This window comes from Anguilla anguilla, chromosome 2, assembly GCF_013347855.1.
Source record: "Anguilla anguilla isolate fAngAng1 chromosome 2, fAngAng1.pri, whole genome shotgun sequence".
In the NCBI taxonomy this organism is placed as follows: Eukaryota; Metazoa; Chordata; class Actinopteri; order Anguilliformes; family Anguillidae; genus Anguilla; species Anguilla anguilla.
This window is the reverse complement of record NC_049202.1, coordinates 63,632,135-63,655,633: the sequence shown is the minus strand read 5'-3', so window position 1 is coordinate 63,655,633 and position 23,499 is coordinate 63,632,135. Positions and strand designations below refer to the sequence as shown.

General features: G+C 39.0%; 2 protein-coding genes, 1 long non-coding RNA gene and 4 gene segments (V, D, J or C); 6 read left to right on the top strand and 1 right to left on the bottom strand.

Annotated features, from left to right (window-relative positions):
* The window catches only part of LOC118220446 (titin-like), a 435,810-nt gene that overhangs the window by 232,179 nt on the left and 180,132 nt on the right, over positions 1-23,499 (bottom strand). The window lies entirely within an intron of this gene.
* Positions 1-23,499, top strand: part of LOC118220452 (immunoglobulin gamma-1 heavy chain-like) — a 147,741-nt gene that overhangs the window by 29,117 nt on the left and 95,125 nt on the right. The gene's annotated exons all lie outside the window — the stretch shown is intronic.
* Positions 1-23,499, top strand: part of LOC118220474 — a 56,601-nt gene that overhangs the window by 24,152 nt on the left and 8,950 nt on the right.
* Positions 10,463-11,088, top strand: LOC118220475. The segment is given in 2 exon segments: positions 10,463-10,636; positions 10,730-11,088. Coding segments are annotated over 2 exon segments (375 nt in total).
* On the top strand, positions 13,824-18,065 carry LOC118220525. Its single transcript, XR_004763965.1, has 3 exons — positions 13,824-13,839; positions 14,539-14,606; positions 17,973-18,065. It is a non-coding gene; the product is annotated as an uncharacterized LOC118220525 (long non-coding RNA).
* LOC118220486 lies at positions 20,090-20,708 on the top strand. The segment is given in 2 exon segments: positions 20,090-20,197; positions 20,371-20,708. Coding segments are annotated over 2 exon segments (363 nt in total).
* On the top strand, positions 21,954-22,540 carry LOC118220495. The segment is given in 2 exon segments: positions 21,954-22,118; positions 22,212-22,540. Coding segments are annotated over 2 exon segments (360 nt in total).

Genomic DNA, 23,499 nt, shown 5'->3' with positions numbered 1-23,499 from the left:
GCAGACAAGATGCTTTGGAGCAGCAGGAATTAAGCAGAGCTGCATGGCTACTGAACATGGAACATGGCTCTTTAAATAGTGTAATTTCCCTCTTGACTGTAATGTATATTATGTGGGAAAACATGAACTACAACCTTACAATCTAGCAGTTTTGAGCTCTTCCTTCTACATTTACCTCTCTGCACTGAGGGAGGAGGGACTGTTGTTGGAGGCTGACTGTAGGACGATCATTTCCGACTCCAAAGACGTTAACCATGACTGCTATAACCTGCCTTCTTCTGATTACAGTGTTCTTTACAAGTAGGTTTGAATCTGTCATACATTTAATATTTACTAAAATTTTATTTATGAGGTTCTGAGTTCTAAGACTTTTTTTTTTATCTCACAGGCGTTCAATGTCAGACACTGACTGAGTCAGAACCAGCGGTAAAAAAAAGCCTGGAGAATCCCACAAACTGACCTGTACAGCCTCTGGATTCACATTCAGCAGCTACAATATGCACTGGATCAGACAGGCTCCTGGGAAGGGACTGGAGTGGGTTGCCTACATTGGCACACAGAGTACACCCATCTACTATTCCAAATCAGTTGAGGGAAGATTTATTATATCCAGAGATGACTCCAACAGTAAGCTGTACCTGCAGATGAACAGTCTGACAGCTGAAGACACTGCTGTGTATTACTGTGCCAGAGACCCACAGTGAGAGAAGTCAAGCCTGAGCCCTGACAATAACTCTCTACATGAAACTGTCACCACAGCAGACTTCAGGGAATTCATGTTTTTATTGTCCCTTATTTTTATTGGCACATTCTTCACTGGTTTAAAGAAATAAACAGCACAGTGATAAACAGTTCAAGAAAGCACTGGAACAGTGTATGATGTTGTTACATGAGAGACGTTCCTCAACAGGTCTAATCTAACGTTTCTATGTGCGACACACTATATTATACTTCCTTATTATCATTGAGGTAAAAGAGTACAGTAAAAGTGCAGATTTTGTATAGAGTACAGTTTAGTACCATTTCTCTACATGTAAATTAGCACATTGCATAGTCCATCCCATTAGTGTTATAAATTAGTTTACGCAAACAGCAGTTCCAGATACAATGCTACCTGTTCTTATCATACCTGTAATTCATTAATAAAACAAACTATATAAACAGATGTATTGAGATATACTCCTCGTTTTTCACTGGAGCACAAACATATACAAATATCTGCTGTCATTTATTTTCCTTGTGGTTACCGTTTGTCACCCAGAAAATAAGATAAGACAGCACTCCTGTGTGTTCTTATCAATCGAGTTGGAATGTTTTATATTGCGCAGGTATTCAAATTATAACGTCTTGAATATTAATTCAACATGAACCCATAAGCATTGTTACTGATCTTAAATTCTGGAGCAATGCTGGTGGAAGCAGTCTGTTGTTTTTAATTATCCTCCAGGAGGGGACAGCTGTGCTCCTCACAATGGATATTCTGACTCTCTGAATCTTCCTCCAACCCTCTGAGATGTAAACAAATTCAGCCCACATTATTTACTATAAAAACCACTGAGACTTCTCCTCCCAACACAGGAGCATCACCTGTAAGGCAGAGAGGGAGATCTGTGTGTCACAATGAGAGTTATTGTAGCATTAGCAGTGTTGCTGGGAGCTTTATCATGTAAGTGAGAATGTTATATTCCTATTTGAATTGTAATTAAGATTCTTCTGTGAAATCCTCCAAAGATTTATTTCTAGATAAAATAAAATGAGTTGTCTATTAGTTTTTACAGTTAATTGTGTAGTTATTTTGCTTATTAATGTACTCACAAATACCTTTTATTGCTGTCTCCACAGACGTTTTGAACTCACACAGCCAGGCTCAATGGTTGTAAAACCAGGAGAGACTTTATCTGTCCCCTGTAAAGTCTCATATTCAGTTAGCAGTGATTACACAGCCTGGATCTGGCAGCCTGCAGGGAAAGCTCTGGAGTGGATTGGAGTTACATGGGCAGATGGAAGCACTAGTTATAAAGATTCACTAAAGAGCAAATTCACCGTCACCAAAGACACCTCCAGTAATACAATGTTTTTACATGGGAGCAGCCTGCAGGCTGGAGACACAGCTGTGTATTACTGTGCCCGATACACACAGTGCAGTAAAGCCACAGCAGACCTGTACAAAAACCCACCCTGATGAGTGTAGTGGCACAACACAAACATTTAAAAGCTCTGTGAAGTTTGCACCCCACATGATCAGAATGTGAATAAAAAATGTTTTCCTCCATTTGTGCTGCAGTGTGCCGATAAAATGTAAATCCCATTATGGTTTAGGACCTATGTTTGTAACTCAAAAGTTGTAGTTTAAATCCCTCGCTGGAGAGTATGCATTGCAGTTTTGAAAATGTTTTTCCTAGATTGTTTGACTAAAAATAAATCTGCATCAATGGACTGTATGTAAATTTATAATTCTCATTTACTGTTTCTATTCTGAAACCGTGGATGAATAAGTCATAACTCTATTTTGAACATGCAAAAGGTGATCTTTTATTGCCTTAGGAAAACCTTATTATACTCAAAATGCAACATTTTAGAGGCATGTAGTTTGGTTTTGCCACTGATCTGCTCCTCAGTACAATTTATGTACATACAAATGAGCAGATCATCACTGTACTCAACTAAAAGGTCCAGATACAAACCTTCCTGTTCATGATATATTTACAGAATATCTGTAGACAACAATATACTGGGATCACAGGATATTAGTCCCCAGAGAAACACAAAGATGCACAAATGCTCCTCATTGTGAATTCAGTCCACAATATTTCCAATAAAATTCATTTACAATGTGAGCATCATTGGTATAACAGATAGGAAGCATCTCATACTGCAGTTCTACTCAAAACCAGCTTTTTCTGTTTAAATATGAGCACAGCCTCTAAGCCCTGGAGAGGTGAGAAGAGCAGCTCACTGCAGCTCATCTGCAACACAAACCGTGTTCCCTGCATCTCTGCTGAAGGTCCTGGCAGCTGCATCCTGTGAGTTTCTGTTTCTGTCCAACTGTGTAAAACCAGAGGAACACCCCACCCAAAAATAAATTAAAAGAAGAATAATAATTATTCTGGCTCTGGCTTCTGCCTACTGCCACACAGCCTTGTAATTTTTTATATTTTCAGTTGAAATGTCATGAAATCCATATTTTTTTTCTGTCTTAAAGTGTCCATTTCCAAATTTTGCTTTATTTCCAACAATTTTATCAGCAATCAAATAAAAATAATTCTTTCACATTATTTTGTGTGGTATTAAGTAACATTCTCACACATCTGCTGGAAAGTTTTGAGATTTGAACAGCATCTGGAGAGCATTTTAATGACGGGAAAATAGCTATCAATACTTGATTTAGATGTGTTGCATTAGAATTTTCAATTCATATATTTTACAATACTGCTAATATTTGCACAGGAAAAGAACATGTTCTGTAATTAAACATTCAATAAGTAATATTTGTGGAACATTCAGACCAACTAAGCGTTTATATACACACTGTACACTTTATGTAAATAGGAATTCCCATGAGAGGCAGTTATGTAAATCTCATGAGCCCCATGTTCTTTAAAACACAGAAATTACAGAACATATTCAGTGACGAGCAGCACTGTTCACTTCTTGCCTTTTGTTGCTGTAAATGAAATAAAATGGAGGCCTTAGTATTCATCATAGCTTTGCTGTTTGCATTTAAATGTAAGGACACAGCTGATTTCATTCCCTCTTTTCTCCTGTCTCACAACACTTGATTGAGTGGTGCTACAGCACTGGCTATAGAACTGTTGTAAAACTGTGTTTTTGTCCCCTTCTGCAGATGCTCATTGTGACATCACAATGACAGAGTCTGCTCCACAGATGAAGAAGCCTGGAGATTCCGTGAGGCTCTCCTGCAAAATTACTGGATTCTCACTCAGCAGCTACAGTGTGCACTGGGTTCAACAGGCTCCAAACAAAGGGCTGCAATGGGTCGGATACTACAGCGGTTCTTCTGACGATCGTTTCAAAGTTACAGAAGATTCATCCAACAGCATTGCTTACTTAGACATCACCGATCTCCAGTCCTCAGACACAGCTGTGTATTACTGTGCCCGACAGCCACAGTGAAAGAGTTTAAGGCCCAGCTGTACAAAAACCCTCCACAGATGATTTAGCAGGCAGTGTGTGACTGGCTGTGCTGTGTGGCCCAAAGACATTATCTGTTATTGTGTTTACTCCTGGATTTGCACCATAAGGCTTCATCACACATTTTTAAACAAAATTAAAATTAATTATAAAAATTAACAAATACATTTAATCCAACTTAATTATATGTGTTCAATTATTCCTCTATATTAAGTTCCCAGTGGATTCAAAGTGAGCAATAGCTTGAGTAACAAGTTAAAACTAGTAAAACACAAAGACTGCAGGCATGATTACACAATGGGGATATAGACGCAGGAGCATGTTTTCTTTATAATATTTTATGGGATATATGATTTACAAAACAAGCTCCTGAATCAAAACCCTTGAACATAATGCATATACACTTCAACATTATGGCAATAAACAACACAAACTTTCAATTAGTCCTTTATTATTCTCATTATATAAATGGTAATAACATAGTAATTCATTCCACTGAGATTTCTTAAACACATAATCATCCTAATTTGCATAAAATGGGTTGCAATGTTGGTGCACAGACATGCATATTTAACTAGACAGGCAAGCACACCTTCAGCTAACCTAATCTTGTGAAGCCCCAGAAGTAAGTCAGTACTGCACATGTTGAGTGCAAAACACTGGGGCTCCCATTGAAGTGAATGAGGAATATCAGACTTTTGAAGGCAAAATAAAATTTTCCAGATGATATTTTGAAACACCATTAATGATCATTACATTTCATATGTAAAGCAGATTTTTTTTAAATGCAATATGTAATTAAACACTTTTCTGGATTTACTAACCATTGTTTTCAAACATAATGAAATGTATGAAGACTGAAGAGATTACCTTTGGTTTTTACATTGAATTCAATTCGGCAAGTGAATTGCCATTACTTCTTAAGCTTCATTGCTTGGACCCTCCTAGACTCCAACCCTCCCCAGTTCCTATGTACACTCTATGCATTGGTGGAAGCAGTCTGCTTTTTAACATTCTCCTCCAGAAGGGGGCAGCAGCACTGATCATCCCATCCATTACCTATACCCACTTATCCTGAGCAGGGTCACAGGGGGTGCTGGAGCCTATCCCAGCATGCATTGGGCAAGAGGCATGAATACACCCAGGACAGGCTGCCAATCTATCGCAGGGCACACACACACACCATTCACTCAAAAACTCATACAATTTAGAGTGGCCAATCGGCCTACCTGCATGTCTTTGGACTGTGGGAGGAAACCGGAGTACCTGGAGGAAACCCACATGGACACAGGGAGAACATGCAAACTGCACACAGAAAGGCCCAAGCCGAGATTCGAACCCATAACCTTCTTGCTGTAAGGCAACGGTGCTACCCACTACACCACCATGCCACCCAGCACTGCTCATAATATGAAAATATTGGTTAAATAAGACTAGTGTTACAAATACAGGGTCCGGGGTTTAACAGTGGATATCAAGCTGCTTTCTGTAGTGTGGTCAGATGCTGTCTCTCTGGGACACTCTCATTAGGCCCGGTCCACACCTCTTACCTCACCTGTGCGTGACGGTCGCGGAACCCCTTGCTTTTCATTTCGGCGCCCATGTTAGCAGGTTAGAGCAGCCACACAGCCTGCGTGAGACGCGCGTCTGAGGTGCGGCTCGAGCCTCGCTGCTGCGGCGCGTCATCTAGAGTTTCGGCATGAAGCCTATTTGTCAAGCATGAGGCGCGCGGTTCTCAGCTAAAATAGACAGTGAAAAGAGCTGGTGATAGTCATATTGACATCATACCAGCAACATTGCATAACTGACACCTTTCACTATAGTTTCAATGTCTAGGCTATCTGAATATGTCACAGACATGAAAAAATGTGAAGAGGGATTGCTGTATATTTTTTAAATATAATTGAGCACACGCTTCTTAACCCTTTCCTGTCTAAACTAAATATTAATTACATTTATGATGAAATAAAATCAAACATTCTCTTATTGATGGCCATTATCAAAGGCAAACTCAATGTAGAAAGATAGGGCTGGCAGTAGCAGCGCCGCAGCAGCAATGCTGGCGATGTGGACACACACACATGTATGTGAGCCGCTGCGGTTCGGCGAGGTAGCCGTCACACACAGGCGAGGTAAGCAGTGTGGACCAGGCGTTAGACTGACTGGTGATGTACTGAGTACTGGGGAGCTCCTGACTCCACTCTCCCACCCTCACCTGCCAGGAAACTCCCTGCATTCATTATGAATAATAATGCAACAATCAGCCATGGAAGAGAGACACATGGCTGTAATGATGAATAATACTTAAAACTGCTATATGATCTGCACCCAATCTACAGCTCTGTCTGCTCTATTTAAACAGTGTGTGATCTGCCCACCCAGTGAGGAGGAGTTCATGCAAACTCTGAGCTCTTCCTTCTACATTTACCTCTCTGCACTGAGGGAGGAGAGACTGTTGAAGGAGATTGACTGTAGGATTTTCATCACAGACCGAAGTCAACGACTTTCGCCATGACTGTTATAACCAGCCTGCTTCTGATTACAGTGTTCTTAAAAAGTAGGTTTGAATCTGTCATACATTTAATATTTACTAAAATTGTATTTGTGAGATTGTGTGTTCTAAGACTTTTTTTTTCATTTTACAGGTGTTCAATGTCAGACACTGACTGAGTCAGAACCAGCAGTTAAAAAACCTGGAGAATCCCACAAACTGACCTGTACAGCCTCTGGGTTCACATTCAGTGACTACAGGATGAGCTGGATCAGACAGGCTCCTGGGAAGGGACTGGAGTGGGTTGCCTACATAAGCACACAGAGTTCACCCATCTACTATTCCAAATCAGTTGAGGGAAGATTCATTATATCCAGAGATGACTCCAACAGTAAGCTGTACCTGCAGATGAACAGTCTGACAGCTGAAGACACTGCTGTGTATTACTGTGCCAGATACCCACAGTGAGAGAATTCAAGCCTGAGCCCTGACAATAACTCTCTACATGAAACTGTCACCACAGCAGACTTCAGGGAATTCATGTTTTTATTGCCCCTATGGCAAAGTACAGAGAGTCTGAATATTGAAATTCAACTTGCTATTTTTGTTTCTGTAAGGGAGAGACATTATTTATTTCGATATATAATGTACATTTCATTTAATATTTTGTTTTGAACTGAACATTTACTCTATCGATAATGCACATTCTTCTCTGGTTTAAAGAAATTAACAGCACAGTGATAAACAGTTCAAGAAAGCACTGGAACAGTGTATGATGTTGTTACATGAGAGACGTTCCTCAACAGGTCCAATCTAACGTTTCTATGTGCAACACACTATATTTGTATTTACTCCTAACTAATAACAGCCAAAGAGCCGTGAAATTTGTTTAATCTGTAGTAGCTTAATGAATACCAAGTACTTCAGCCTTCAGTCTCCTCATCTTATGAGATGAACTCTCTCTATAACCTTGACAATACAAAGACTGTGACTGATTTCATAGCTTTAATGTCATTTCCTGTGTAATTTGTGACTGCATTTTACATTAAATTGTATTAAGTTGTTGTGTTCCGTTTGTATTATACCTTATTGCTAAATTTTATAGACGTGTAAAGTTACTTATTATCATTGAGGTAAAAGAGTACAGTAAGAGTACAGATTTTGTATAGAGTACAGTTTAGTACCATTTCTCTTCATGTAGATTAGCACCTTGCTTAGTCCATCCCATTAGCACAGGGGTCCTCAATCTTATCCAGAAAGGGCCGGTGTGGGTGCAGGCTTTTGTTCCAACCAAGCAGTTACACACCTGACTCTGCTAGTCAAGATCCTTTGCAAAGACTCCAGTGGTTGATTAGTAGAATCAGGTGTGTAACTGCTTGGTTGGAACAAAAGCCTGCACCCACACCGTCCCTTTCTGGATAAGATTGAGGACCCCTGCATTAGCATTATAAATTAGTTTACGAAAACAGCAGTTCCAAATACAATGCTACGTGTTCTTGTCATACCTGTAATTCATTAATAAAAAACACAATATAAACAAATATATCGAGATATACTCCTCGTTTTGCATTGAAGCACAAACATATACAAAGATCTGCTGTCAATTGTTTTCCTCGTGGTTACCGTTTGTAACCCAGAAAATAAGACAATACAGCTCTCCTGTGTGTTTATATCAATCAAGTTTGAATGTTTTACATTGCGCAGATGTTCAAATCATAAGGTCTTGAATATTAATTTGAAATGAACCCAAAAGCATTTTTACTAATCTTAAATTCTGGAGCAATGCTGGTGGAAGCAGTCTGCTGTTTTTAATTATCCTCCAGGAGGGGGCAGCAGTGCTCCTCATGAAGGATACCCTGACCCTCTGAATTTATTGTTTTTCTCCTTCCTCCAATCCCCAGAGATTTAAACTAATTCAGCACACAGTATTTCCTATAAAAGCAACTGAGACTTCTCCTTCCAGCACAAGAGCATCACCTGTTAGACAAAGAGGGAGATCTGTGTGTGACAATGGGAGTTCTTATAGCATTAGCAGTGTTGCTGGGAACTTTATCTTGTAAGTGAACATGTCATATTCATATGTTTATTCAAAAATTAAAAATATTCTTCAGTGTTTTCCAAGTTTTTCTTTTGAATGACATTAAATTAGCTGTTTTGTTAGTGCTTCTTGCTTGTTTCAATAATCATATTACTTACTGATGTATTTACGAGTCCAAGTATGTATTTTTTTTTCTGTCTCCACAGATGGACACTGTGTTGAACTCACACAACCAGGATCCATGGTTTTAACACCAGGGCAGTCTCTGACCATCTCCTGTAAAGTCGCTGGGTATTCCCTGACTGATAGCTACTGTACTTTCTGGATCCGGCAGCCTGCAGGGAAAGCTCTGGAGTGGGTTGGATATATATGCTATAGCGGGGGGACTGCTTTTAAAGATTCACTAAAGAACAAGTTCACCATCACCAGAGACACCTCCAGCAGCACAGTGTCTTTGAAAGGGAGCGGCCTGCAGACTGGAGACTCAGCTGTGTATTTCTGTGCCCGAGAGTCACAGTGAGAGAAAGTCATGTGGGAGTGATACAAAAACTGCTTCACACTTCAGTTCACACATCAGCAATAGAAACAGTATTTCTTACATATAAATTCCCTGTAGTTAAAAGTATTAACCTAAAGTCAACAAGTGAAATAAGCTAATTTAGATGTCTGAGGATTGAATATATTTTTCCACAACAAATATTAATGATGTTTTTACAAAGAATACCTGAATATAGAATAAGCTGAAAAGTGGTCCGAACCTGAACATGAAGAAGGAGAAGTAAAATACCATGGGAAAACATTTCAAAAGAGAACAAACTGGAGAATAAATTATTCCTGGTGAAAATCACATTTTAGCAGGCATTTATATGCATATTCATGGCTTATTGTTTGTAGCTGAATATGGTTTACATATTGATTAACATTGCAACAGTTTCTTATGTTAAAATACATTTGGAGTTGTTTCTGTTGGATGTGCTTAGTTCTGGGAAATATAAGTTGGAATTGCTGTTATTGGGTCTTCTCTCTGTACCAATCACAATAATCAAAACCTGAGCACAATCATAGGGACACTGTACTGAAGAAGATTCAGCTGTTTAGATAGGATTTTAAATTGAAATCCTGATTCACTGCTGTCATTAAATATTCCATGACACCCATCACCATAATAGTTGGTGGGGGGCCAGGGGGGCTAATCAGAATATACCTGGTGATCAGTATATTATTTGAGCTGCTCTTACACGCTCAGATTACTTTCCTCTGATTTAAATGGTTCTCTGCAAGCAGCATATTTCAGTTTTTTTGTTTTTTTGTTTTTTCCTTCAAAGTATCTGCTGACAAATAACTCATTTTAGACTGAAAATCAGTTCTTAGAGAATATGAGTTGACAATAAAAATACTTCTGTTCATCGAGAAAAAAATACTTTCTATGGGCCTTAATACCTTCTTTAGGTAGTATATATCTGGAGATCAGGATATTATATGAGCCACTCTTACACACTGACACAACATTCATTTGTTTAAAGTGTCCTCTGAACAGCACTACAGTAAAGATCACACTGCTGTAGACAAGATGCTTTGGAGCAGCAGGAATTAAGCAGAGCTGCATGGCTACTGAACATGGAACATGGCTCTTTAAATAATATCATTTCCCTCTTGACTGTAATGTATATTATGTGGGAAACCATAAACTACAACCTTACAATCTAGCAGTTTTCATATTGTATTTTCAGTCTACAGCTCTGACTGCTCTATTTAAACAGTGTGTGATCTGCCCACCCAGTGAGGAGGAGTTCATGCAAACTCTGAGCTCTTCCTTCTACATTTACCTCTCTGCACTGAGGGAGGAGGGACTGTTGTTGGAGACTGACTGTAGGACTATAATCACAGACTGCAGTCAAAGACTTTCACCATGACTGTTATAACCAGCCTACTTCTGATCACAGCAATCTTTGCCTGTATGTTTAAATTTCTCATTCATTTAGTTTTTACTGAAATGTTGATTTGTGAGGTTGTGGATTGTGAGTTCTGAATCTTCCTTAATTTCACAGGTATTAAATGTCAAACACTGATTGAGTCTGAACCAGCAGTTAAAAAGCCTGGAGAATCCCACAAACTGACCTGTACAGCCTCTGGGTTCACATTCAGCAGCTACGATATGCACTGGATCAGACAGGCTCCTGGGAAAGGACTGGAGTGGGTGGCTGAGATCAGCAGTGATGGTCGCAGCTACACACGATATGCCACGTCTGTTAAAGGAAGATTCACCATCTCCAGAGACAACAGCAAGAACCAGCTGCATTTACAGATGAACAAGCTGACAGCAGAAGACACTGCTGTGTATTACTGTGCCAGAGAGTCACACAGTGAGAGTGAATGAGGGGAGAGCTGCACAAAAACCTCTTACCCTTTATCACACAGAGCTACAGCACAGAGCCCTGGAATGAACTCTGCTGTATGAAGTGAAACTCAGGGTTCCTGTTATAAATATCACTGAAGTGTTCTGTTCTTTATGTCTCATTGATGCTATTAAAAGACAATTGATAATTGTTCATTGTTCTTTCAAATACCCGTTTGAATCACCTGCTAACCAGCAGACTGTAAACCTCTTTTTTCTCCACAGTATTAGATATGGATTCTCTTCATGATGACAAGTCAGAGAAAATTTTCATTCACTATAATGTGATGCAATGTCTTGGAATGAATTTTACATAGCCGTAGTGCATGTGGATAGCCTGATCATTTTTCTTTTGCTGTCCTGAACTGATGAAGAACATTTAACCAATTAGACAGTTCTAAGAATGCATGTGTGTGTTCCAAATGGGGAGAAAAGAAAAAAAATCATGATTAGAAAGGACCCCATGGACCCTGTCTGTTCCCAGCCTCTCACACCACAGTCCTACTTAAAACCATCTCCACCCCCTTCCATTCATCCATTATCTATACCTGCTTATCCTGGGCAGGGTCGCAGGGGTGCTGGAGCCTCTCCCAGCATGCATTGGGCGAAAGGCAGGAATACACCCTGGACAGGCTGCCAATCTATTGCAGGGCACACACACCATTCACTCACACCTATGGGCAATTAAGTATCTCCTACCTATCTTACCTGCATGTGCACTGTGGAAGGAAAACGGAGTGTCTAGAGGAAACCCACGTGGACACAGGGAGAACATCCAAACTCCACACAGAAAGGCCCCAAGCCGAGATTCGAATGCGCAACCATCTTGGTGTGAGGCGACATTGCTACCCACTGCACCACCATACTGTCCACACCACCCCCTTTTCTGTTTAAATATGACCACAGCCTCTAAACCCTGGAGAGGTCAGAAGGGCAGCTCACTGCAGCTCATCTGCAACACAAACCATGTTCCCTGCATCTCTGCAGAAGGACCTGGCAGCTGCATCCTGTGAGTTTCTGTTTCTGTCCAACTGTGTAAAAGCAGAGGAACGCCCCACCCAAAAATAAATTAAAATAAGAATAATAATTATTCTGGCTTTGGCTTCTGCCTACTGCCACATAGTCAGTTCTACATACAGAATCTTACAAATGACACTTCTGTTTGCCCCAGTAATGCACTGTATGCTTCTACACACTGGGCCAAATTACTTGAGAGACTTTAGAAAACATTGAGCAACATTGCTGTGGAATACAGCTTGTTTCATGTGTGTGAGCTAAGTTAGCCAATATTGTTTAATGTAACTTGGCGCAATTTTGATATCAGTACTTTTAATGGCAGGCGTAGATTTGAAGTAATCACTTATAGATAGTGGTTTGTATTTGTTAGTAACTTGGCATTTTTGTATGTTGAAAACATGTTTTGATCTGATGATATATACAGAACTTCACAATGAAATAATAATCAAAGTAAGTACCTTTTCAAGATTCCAGAATAAGTGAAAATGCACTTTTTCTGTTTCTTTAATACTACTATCAATGAACAGGTAATAAATGTATTACGTGCCTCCCGGAGGAAATGTATTTGCTTTAAGAAATCCGTATCTACATAAGAATAATTTGAGGTGTGGCCCATTTCTTGTAATATTTCATGGGAACATTTTAGAGACATTAAAGTTATTTATTGTCACTGAGGTTATGGAGTACCACTCAGTGTATGTAACTGAGCACATTGTCACTGCACACTAACAACAGGTCCAGATACAAACCCACCTGTTCTTCATATATCCAAATATCTATATGTGACAAATATACTGGGATCACCCAATATCTCCCCCCGAGGAAGCACAACCACACAGAAATATGCTATCATTTACATTTTCCCTTTAGTTACATTTGTTATTAGGATGATGTATTTAAAATAAGATGACAGCCTTCGAGTATATTTTTAGGAAACTAGATGGAATGTATTACGTTGCACAGATATTCAAAGTGTAACTCCTTCATACAATACCTACATGCATGCATTGAACCAGATTACGGCAAAGTTACAACATTATCTGCCTATTTCAGTTTTTAAAAACTCCACTGATAAAATCAAATTTATATTGTCCCCATTTTCACTGTGGAGCTCATAACCTAGTAATGGACAGTAGAAAAAAAACATCCAACCAGCATCAATAACTTTACAAATACCAGAATCATAATTTCTGTGGAGATTAGATTAGAATATATTTGGAAGCATCTTGAGGAACTGGTTAACCATATCTGGTTGTGTGAACAGCTGTTCAGCCATATTGCAGTTTGGCACAAAGACATGAATGGGATAAAAGAATGAGCAGTCTCTTTGTACACTTTGTATGAAGATAAAAACCAAAAGAGTTAACTGTCACACTGTATATAACCCGTACTCATGTGAAATAATGAGATAACCCATAAATGAAATAGGAGTCCTGCAGAGATACTGTAATTTGCCTAAAATATTAATATATCGTATACCAGTTAAAATGATCAGGTGGTGATGCACAAACAGGCAACCCTTTGTCAAATGGGGGAGGTGGGTGGGGGCAGAGAGAGCATGGCATGGACTGGGATGTAAATGAGCAAATTTTACAATTTGTAAATGGACAGGGATGTAATTTGTCTTTAAACAGTAAGTATATAACAGAATTACACCTGCAATTCTGTACCCTGAGTGCTGAAAGAGAACACCAATCATCCATCCATCATTTACCTCCTCCATATTTCACTGGACCTGAAGACCAGGTGAGTAAAACTTTTTCACAATTTAAGTGTTCAGGTGTTAAAAAGCTGTTTTCAATTTCAGAAAATAAGTGTTTGCTGAATGTCTGCCATTTGAATTCTTACTTCATTTTGATTGGCTGAAAGGGCGTACTGTGGCAGGGTTTAAAATTGTACCCTGGATCTGTATTGTCAAATTAAATCACCTACAGTAAAAGCACCTGAATCATACTTTCTGTGCTGCTTTTCTGGCTGCTGGTGCAACCCCCAAGTAGTAATGTTTTTGCTATTAAGTAGCCAGATTGCAATCGCCTGAAGCACTCTTTAACTTACAGCTGCTACTAGGAGAATGGAATTTGTTTATTAGCCACAGATATAGAGGGGAAATGGCACCAACAATATGGACAAACTGCTACCGTACATCCATCCACTGATTAGAATTAAGGGAAAAGAATCATTCAGAAGTTTGAGTTTTTCTCCTGCTGTCTTTATCATTTGCATGGAATATCTCGGAAATCCTGCAAGTACAGCACTATGACACAGTGCACTTTCTGTTCATCAGTGCAGTGGAATCAGTGCACTTTCTGTTAAATTGTTTATTGTAAAATTAAATTAAAAACAATTCAAGTTGTTCCTACAAGATGAAGGTAATCCAATTTTGTTCAGTACAACAAATTCTGACCAAATGCAATACTTAATTTAATCAAATAATTATCTACACAGACTTGCATCAGTGATTTCAGGACTTTGAAGACCATGGAGAAAATAATTCTTTTGTTCCTCTTCATCAGGTAAGTATCATAATGCACATTATATGAATAAGGTTTAAGAAGGACCAAGTTTGAAAGCTGCACATCAGCTCATTCTAAATGAATTCACTCCTAATCAACATTCCAAATGAACAGTTTATATGGCTCCTACAATAGGTGAACCTGTTTACTGCATGTTCAGACTCTAAATCTCAATGTTACCATAACTGACTGCAGTCTTGTTGAGTCCCACCACATTGCTGAATGAACATGCTAGGACTACTTTGCACAAATCTGGTGTTTCTCATCTTTTTTTAAATTAGACATGCTTAATGCAAAAGTATCCACAATAAGGACAGATAATTCAACAGGCAATAAAGGTTGATCTTACTTTATCTTTAGTTTCAGAGTTTAGGCCAGCCTGGGTTTCCAATTGATCAAAATTGCCGTGTTCCCTTATTTTGCCGTGTACCCAGATTTTTAGCATGATTAAAATTCCATGTCTATTTGCGAATGAAATTGTTAATTCCTTCTAGAAGAACAAATAACTGTGAATATGAGCTTTGGAGACATAGACATAGAGTACACTGTACACAATTGTGCTTCTTTTTCTATTGTACCATATTATGGTGAAAATTTGATTACTTCATAGAGACCAATGAAATGCACTTACTGCAGTTTTACAGAGAAAAGATAACGAGCTGCTCAAATGTTTGAGCTACAGGCCATTGTCTTTTATCTGCAGGGATGTGAAGTTTTATGCAAATACACAGTTGTGGGTAAGATTATACACTTTTATCATACCAGTTTTATGAAGGGGAGAGGACATTGGATAATATTCACAGACTCCTGCATATTGTTAATATGCCAGACACATTACCGGACAACTGTGCTGTATTGTCCCTCGATGCTGAGAAGGCGGTTAGAATGGAATTGGATTTGGGCCCAACTTTATCTCAATGATAAAAGCCTTTTATGGTTGTCCCACAGCTGCATGTCTTTCTGGAACCTGGCCTTCTTTTCAGTTACTAAGGGGGACTAGACAGGATGGTCCTTTCTGGCCTCTCCTCTTTGCTCTGTCCTTGAACCCTTGGCACCGGCCATTAGGGAAAGTGGCCCAATGTCTCCAGAACATTATATGCAAACGTTTGCCTTAAAAAAAAAAAAAAAAAAACAATTCATAACTTCTAATGAACTTCTTTCATTAAATAAATGAAATATTAGAAAGACCTGAAACAATTTGGTGTGACAAATATGCAATAATGGAGGAAATCAGGAAGGGGACAAATACTTTTTCACAACACTTGAAAATTTAAGGCTGATATTAAGAGATGGAGTAATTTCAATGTTCTTCTTTAAGGCAGAGGTACACAACCATCAAGACGGCCATTCTGTCACAAATTAACTTTCTGTTTTTTATGATCCTGTTAGCCCTACTCCCAAAATTTACGCATTAAATACATGTGCTGTTGAGGATCTGGTATATACAGGGGTGGGTCATAGAAAAAAACCCTGAAATTTGGGAGCATCATTATTAACTAGACATTTGACATTTGGAAAAATACAGAACAAATAATGGACATTCCGTAAATTCCACCAAACATCATTATGGAATAACTATCATTTTCAGCCAGGTGTGAAGCCATTTGCCTTTTGTCAATGGTCCTCTAAAGGGATCTACATATTCAGTGATGTTTGCGGCACAAAAGGTCTATGTGTGTTCCAGAACATTAGAACGTATTACACTCTACCTGGTTCCTCATATTTTTTCCCCCAAGACTAAAATCTGGGGTGAAGGCATAAGGGATACCCTGGAGTTGGCCCTAATCCAAACACCTCATGGACGAATGGACTGACCCTAAGCAATGCTCCTGTAGAGCAGTGACGCATTAACAACTTCCTAATCGATTGAGCATGCAAAAGAACTACCAGTTGAGACAATACAGTAAAGAGAACTAGATAATTTGAACAAGGAAGCAATGTGGTTGAACCTCGACAACACATCAAAGGATCTTGCACACAAGCTAATTCATTTCAAAATGATTCGCAGAGCATTTAGTTGAAAGTCATTTTTGCCAAGACCAAGCTTTGGGTACTACACTGCATATGTTTTTGGAATGTGTGGATATTAGAAACTTTAGGGACCATGTGATGTCAGTTCTATCATCAGTGTTAGAAGTCAGCATAGTACCAGATCCCTGTGTAATACCAGGTCCCTGTAATTTTCTGCTGTCTGCTCAGTGATGATTCAGCCGTGTCCTTAACTTTGAATCAACGTAGACTTCTCTTCACTGGTTTCACAGCAGCAAAAAAACAAACAAAAAAAAACCCTTCACACTTTGGTTCGAGAGTGATCTTCCTATGTATACATATATTTACATATTTATTATTTATTTCAAAAGGGAAAGGAATGAATTTTTTTGTTATGCTGTTAAGCTAGTTGTGGTGTGGGGATGGCTGGTTTAAGCAGCCACACCTGCCCTGGGTCAAGCTAATTAGACCTGGCCAATTGGATAATTGGTGAAGAATTAGATAATTGGCCAGGCTAATTGGACCCAGGAACAGGAGTGGCTGCACCTGTGCGTAGTGAGGTAATCACTGCGCACAGGTTAAATCTGCCATCCCCACCCACACCAGGAGCTCTCTGTCATGACAGGGTTTAACATCTGCTCATTTGGCTATACCATATTGCCAAACCCTCGTGGAATAAATGTGGACTGTTTTAACATCTTCTCCATGTGTCTCTGTGCTGGAGGGCCCCAAAGAAATCCACTTCGGTGGCCTGTGGCAGGCGTGTTTGCCACACTAGTGTTTCAGGGTCTGTTATTGTGTTTAGTACTTTTAATTATGTGCTTACAGAAGTAATTTCAATTGGTATTACAGAGAACATGGGTATTATTTAGGCTGAACTAGTACATGGACCATTGTTACGTAAGAAAAAGTTTTGTAGCCTAATGGGATCACATACATCTATCCTACTCCCCCTCATTTATACATGTAAAATACCGAAACAGTAAGAAACTGTGTTCTTTCTTTGTTACTCATTTGTAGTCTCTTCTATATGATCTTCCTATAGAATTATTTGCTGTACAGCAGTGTTAATTGTGTTGCACCAAAGAATTAGAGTGTGCATATGTGTTCTAATAAAGAATGTTGATCACAAAAAAAGAAAAAAAAGAAAAAAAAGAAAACATAGCCCTCACACATAGCCTCCCATTGTCAATTATCAAGCCAAATGATAATGCTCTATAAAGCAGTGTTTCCCAGGAAAAATAAATAGTACAGTAGAAAACAACAGTAATCTGTAGGACTAAAGCATGCACAACACTTGTGCCCAGGATACAGTACAGCAGCTCACTTTGTTTCACTCTCTGATTAATAATGGGTGATATTTGCTTTCTTTTTCAGAGTCTTCACACTTCAATGCCATGCATAGGATGAGCTTTCATTTAATGAGCTGGCAGAACTTTATCCAGAATGGGAGAATCCTGATTGGATGAGGCAAGCTAATGAGGACATTCTGCTTTCGGAAGTCACTATCCCCGGTGCCCATGATGCAACAGCTTTACGCGGTGGAAGGTTTGCAAAATGTCAGGCGTGGAGTTTAGAAGACCAGCTTTCAGCAGGGCTGAGATACTTTGATCTCAGAGTAGATGGCTCACTGCAACTGGTTCATGGACCTAAATGAATATGAAGTTGGCTGAGGTGCTTGACACCATAGTCAAATTTCTGAAGGAGCACAATAAAGAAACTGTTTTACTTAGAGTGAAACCAGAAAATAGAAAGGATACTGTATTTGACAAGACTATGGAATTATTAAAACAAGACAACATAAAGCCATTTGTATACATGTTAGATGGAAGCAGTGACAACAATCCAAAACTTAAAACTGTTCGAGGAAAGATTGTTTTGCTAAAGCTTCCAGGTAAATTTAATTTTGGGATATCCTATTTTTCTACACATAAAAAAAATGAACATGTTGTCATAAATATTAATAAGAAGCTGGAAATAATACATGAACATTTGACTACTGCCACTGAAAAATGCAAAGAGACTGTAACTTTGACGTACACCAGCGGGACAGGCCTAAGCTTTCTAACTGCAATACCTGCTCTAATCTATAAACGTACTCCAAAAAATGTGGCCAAGCAGATCAACCCTGAGATAGTGATGGATTTAAAGAATTATTTTAGAGACAACTGCCTTGGCATAATCGCTATGGACTTTCCTGGACCTGAACTGATTACTACAATCATACAATATAACTTCCTTGATGAGAATAATAATAACAACAACAATAATAATAATAATAATAATAATAACAACAACAACAACAACAATAAGAATAATAATAATAAAAAACTCAAACAGTAATGATGGAATTCCTGTGACCATGTTCATATAGCAACAACATACTATTTGCACCAGTCATCTTCTACACAGTTCAGCCATTTTAATACCTGGTTCAAACAGTCACTCTGGCAGAGCAAACATAAGAAATCCTGAGTAATACTGTGCTGACATCAATTTTGAAATAATAAAATCCCAAAAGGCTGGATAGACCCACTCTGAATGATTTCCTTTATATTTTTTGTTTAGAGGCAATGGTGTATGGGAGTTGTTGCATATATATTGTTATAACAAGAAAATAATAAAATGAGTCCACAGAAATAATCAGTCTCTCACTCATTCATTATTTCAGCCGTCATAAGAGAGTGTTAAAAAGAGCAACACAAGTATAAGATAAGATAGATAAGATATATTTTTATTGAACCCCGTGAGGTAATTTGTCCTCTGCATTTGACCCATCCTAGTTACTTTGGATCAGTGGGCAGCCACAGTGCAGCGCCCGGGAAGCAACTCCAGTTCTGAGGCCAGTGCCTTGGTCGAGGGCACCTGCAGGAGCGCACCTAACATGCATGTCTTTGATTGTGGGAGGACGGAGTGTAGCACAGTGGGTAAGGAACTGGGCTTGTAACCGAAAGGTCGTAGGTTCGATTCCCGGGTAAGGACACTGCCGTTGTACCCTTGAGCAAGGTACTTAACCTGCACTGCTTCAGTATATATCCAGCTGTATAAATGGATACAATGTAAAATGCTATGTAAACGTTGTGTAAGTCGCTCTGGATAAGAGTATCTGCTAAATGCCTGTAATGTAAAAACCGGAGTACCCGGAGTAAACCCACGTGAACACGGGGAGAACATGCAAACTCCACGCAAAGACGAACCTCCTTTTTGCGAGGCAACAGTGCTAACCACTGTGCCACCGTGCTTGCCCATAACATAATCAGGTACTTCAACTCTCAGTCTCCTCATCTTGTGAGCTGAACTCTCTCTCATCTAGATACCAGAGTGATGCTGGTGGAAGCGGTCTGCAGTTTTTTTCATTCAGCTCCAGGAGGGGGCAGCAGTGCTCCTCATAATGGACATTCTGACTTTCTGAATTTCTTTTGTTTTTCTCCTTCCTCCAACCCCCAGAGATTTAAACAAATTCAGTCCACAGTGTTTACCATAAAAGCCACTGAGAATTCTCCTCCCAACACAGGAGCATCACCTGTAAGACAGAGAGGGAGATCTGTGTGTGACAATGGGAGCTCTTATAGCATTAGCAGTGTTGCTGGGGTCTTTATCTTGTAAGTGAACATGCCGTATTCATATTTTTAATTTAAAGAAAAATTATTATGTAACATTTTCTAAATGTTTTAATTTTAAATAATGTCAAAGAGGTCATTTTTTGTGTATTTTTCTATAATTTTATTGCTTTTAGATGTGTGCAGCAATACCTTTTCTATTTCTGTGTCCACAGATGTTCGCTGTGTTGAACTCACACAGCCAGGGTCTATGGCTGTAAACCCAGGGCAGCCTTTATCTATCTCCTGTAAAGTCTCTGGGTATTCCCTGACTGATAGCAGCTATGCTACACACTGGATCAGACAGCCTGCAGGGAAAGCTCTAGAGTGGGTGGGAGTCGTATGGTGGAATGGAGACACTGCTTATAAAGATTCACTAAAGAACAAGTTCACCATCACCAGAGACACCTCCAGCAGCACAGTGACTTTGCAGGGGAGCAGCCTGCAGACTGGAGACACAGCTGTGTATTACTGTGCGCGAGAGTCACAGTGAGAGAAAGTCATGTGGGAGTAATACAAAAACTGCTTCACGCTTCAGTTCACACAGTCAGCAACAGAAACAGTATTTCTTACATATGAATTCCCTGTATCCAGAAGTTTTAACCTAATATCAACAATTGAAATAACCAAATTTAGATTCCTGAGAATTTAATATATTTTTTCCACAACAAATATAAATGACGTTTTTATAAAGAATACCTGAATGTAGAATAAGCTGAAAAGTGGTCAGAAACTGAACATGAAGAAGGAGAAGTAAAACACCATGGGAAAACATTTCAAAAGGGTCAAAACTGGAGAATAAATTAATCCTGGTGAAAATCACATTTGAGCAGGCATTTAGATGCACATTCATGGGTTATTGGTTGTAGCTGAATATGGTTTACATATTTAATAACATTGCAACAGTTTCCTATGGTAAAATACATTTGGAGTTGTTTCTGTTGGATGTGCTTAGTTCTGGGACATATAAGTTGGAATTGCTGTTATTGGGTCTTCTCTCTGTACCAATCACAATAATCAAAGCCTGAGCACAATCACAGGGACACTGCACTGAAGAAGATCCAGCTGTTCTGACAGGATTTTTAATTGACATCCTGATTCACTGTTGTCATTAAATATTACATGACACCCATCACCATAAAAGTTGTTGTGGGGGGGGGGGGGGGGGGCAGGGAGGCTCATCAGAATATACCTGGTGATCAGTATATTATTTGAGCTGCTCTTACACGGTCAGATTACATTCCTCTGGTTTAAATTGACCAGCATATTTCAGTTTTTACATTTCCTTTAAAGTATCTGCTGACAAATAACTCATTTTAGACTGAAAATCAGTTCTTAGAGAATATGAATTGACAATAAAAATACTTCTGTTTATCTAAAAAAAAAAAAAATTATATGGGCCTGAATACTTTCTTAAAGCAGTATGTATCTGGAGATCAGGATATTATATGAGCCACTCTTACACACTGAGACAACATTCGTTTTTTAAAGTGTCCTCTGAACAGCACTACAGTAAAGATCACACTGCTGTAGACAAGATGCTTTGGAGCAGCAGGAATGGAGCAGAGCTGCATGGCTACTGAACATGGAACATGGCTCTTTAAGTAATGTCATTTCCCTCTTGACTGTAATGCATATTATGTGGGGAAAATGTAAACTACAAGCTTACAATCTAGCCGTTGTCATATTGCATTTGCAATCTACAGCTCTGACTGCTCTATTTAAACAGTGTGTGATCTGCCCACCCAGTGAGGAGGAGTTCATGCAAACTCTGAGCTCTTCCTTCTACATTTACCTCTCTGCACTGAGGGAGGAGGGACTGCTGTTGGAGGCTGACTGTAGGACTATAATCACAGACTGCAGTCAAAGACTTTCACCATGACTGTTATAACCAGCCTACTTCTGATCACAGCAATCTTTGCCAGTATGTTTTAATTTCTCATTAATTTAGTTTTTACTGAAATGTTGATTTGTGAGGTTGTGGATTGTGAGTTCTGAATCTTCTTTAATTTCACAGGTGTTAAATGTCAAACACTGATTGAGTCTGAACCAGCAGTTAAAAAGCCTGGAGAATCCCACATGCTGACCTGTACAGCCTCTGGGTTCACATTCAGTAGCTACTATATGCATTGGATCAGACAGGCTCCTGGGAAGGGACTGGAGTGGGTAGCTGAGATCAGGCCTGATAGCAGTGCCACATGGTATACCAATTCTGTTCAGGGAAGATTCACCATCTCCAGAGACAACAGCAAGAACCAGCTGTATTTACAGATGAACAGGCTGACAGCTGGAGACACTGCTGTGTATTACTGTGCCAGAGACCCACAGTGAGAGAGAGTGAGGGGAGAGCTGCACAAAAACCTCTTCCCCTTTATCACACAGTGCTACTGTATAGAACTTGATTTACTGGCCAAATTAAATAACAATACATTTTTAAAATTAAAAATAAATATCAAATAATGTTGGTGTCCATAGTTTATTGGATACACATGTCTTCATCAGAAAGAAAAGAAGCATGTTCCCATAAGCTTTTCATATTGATGAGATAACAATGCAAATTTGGTGAAACAAAACCTTAAGACCTCCTCCACTCAAAAATGTGTTTTCTTAATGTCAACTCCTTTTGGAAGAATGCCTTTCACTATATACTTTCTGGAGTGTAAGTGTTTTTGAGGGTGAAGTTTTTGGTTTCATCCCCTCTGTCTCATTATGGGCCCAAGTGATGCTGTGGTGAACACCTAAATGAAACACATCATATATGCAGTGTTATCAGTGAAAAAAGGAAAACACAGGCACACTGTTAGGACTCATGCAATGCTCATAAAAATGATATATACAGTACTTCACAATGAAAAATTGATCAAAGTAAGTACTGATTCAATATTCCAGAATGAGTGAAAATGTACTTTACGTTTACTGTTTCATTAATACTACTATCAATGGACAGGTAATACATGTATTATGTGCCTCCTGAAGGTAGTGTATTTGCTTTAAAATATCTTTATCTACATAAGCATAATTTGAAGTGTGACCCATTTTTTGTTATATTTCATGGGAACATTTTAGAGATATTAAAGTTGTTTATTGTCACTGAGGTTATGGAGAACCACTCAGTGCAATTGAGCACATTGTCACTGCACACTAACTAAAGGTCCAGATACAAACCCAGCTGTTCTTGGTATATCTACAGGATATCTATATGTGACAAATATACTGGGATCACCTAATACTTTCTCCAAAGGAAGCACAATCACACAAGAAATATGCTATCATTTACGTTTGTTAACAGAATGATTCACTTAAAA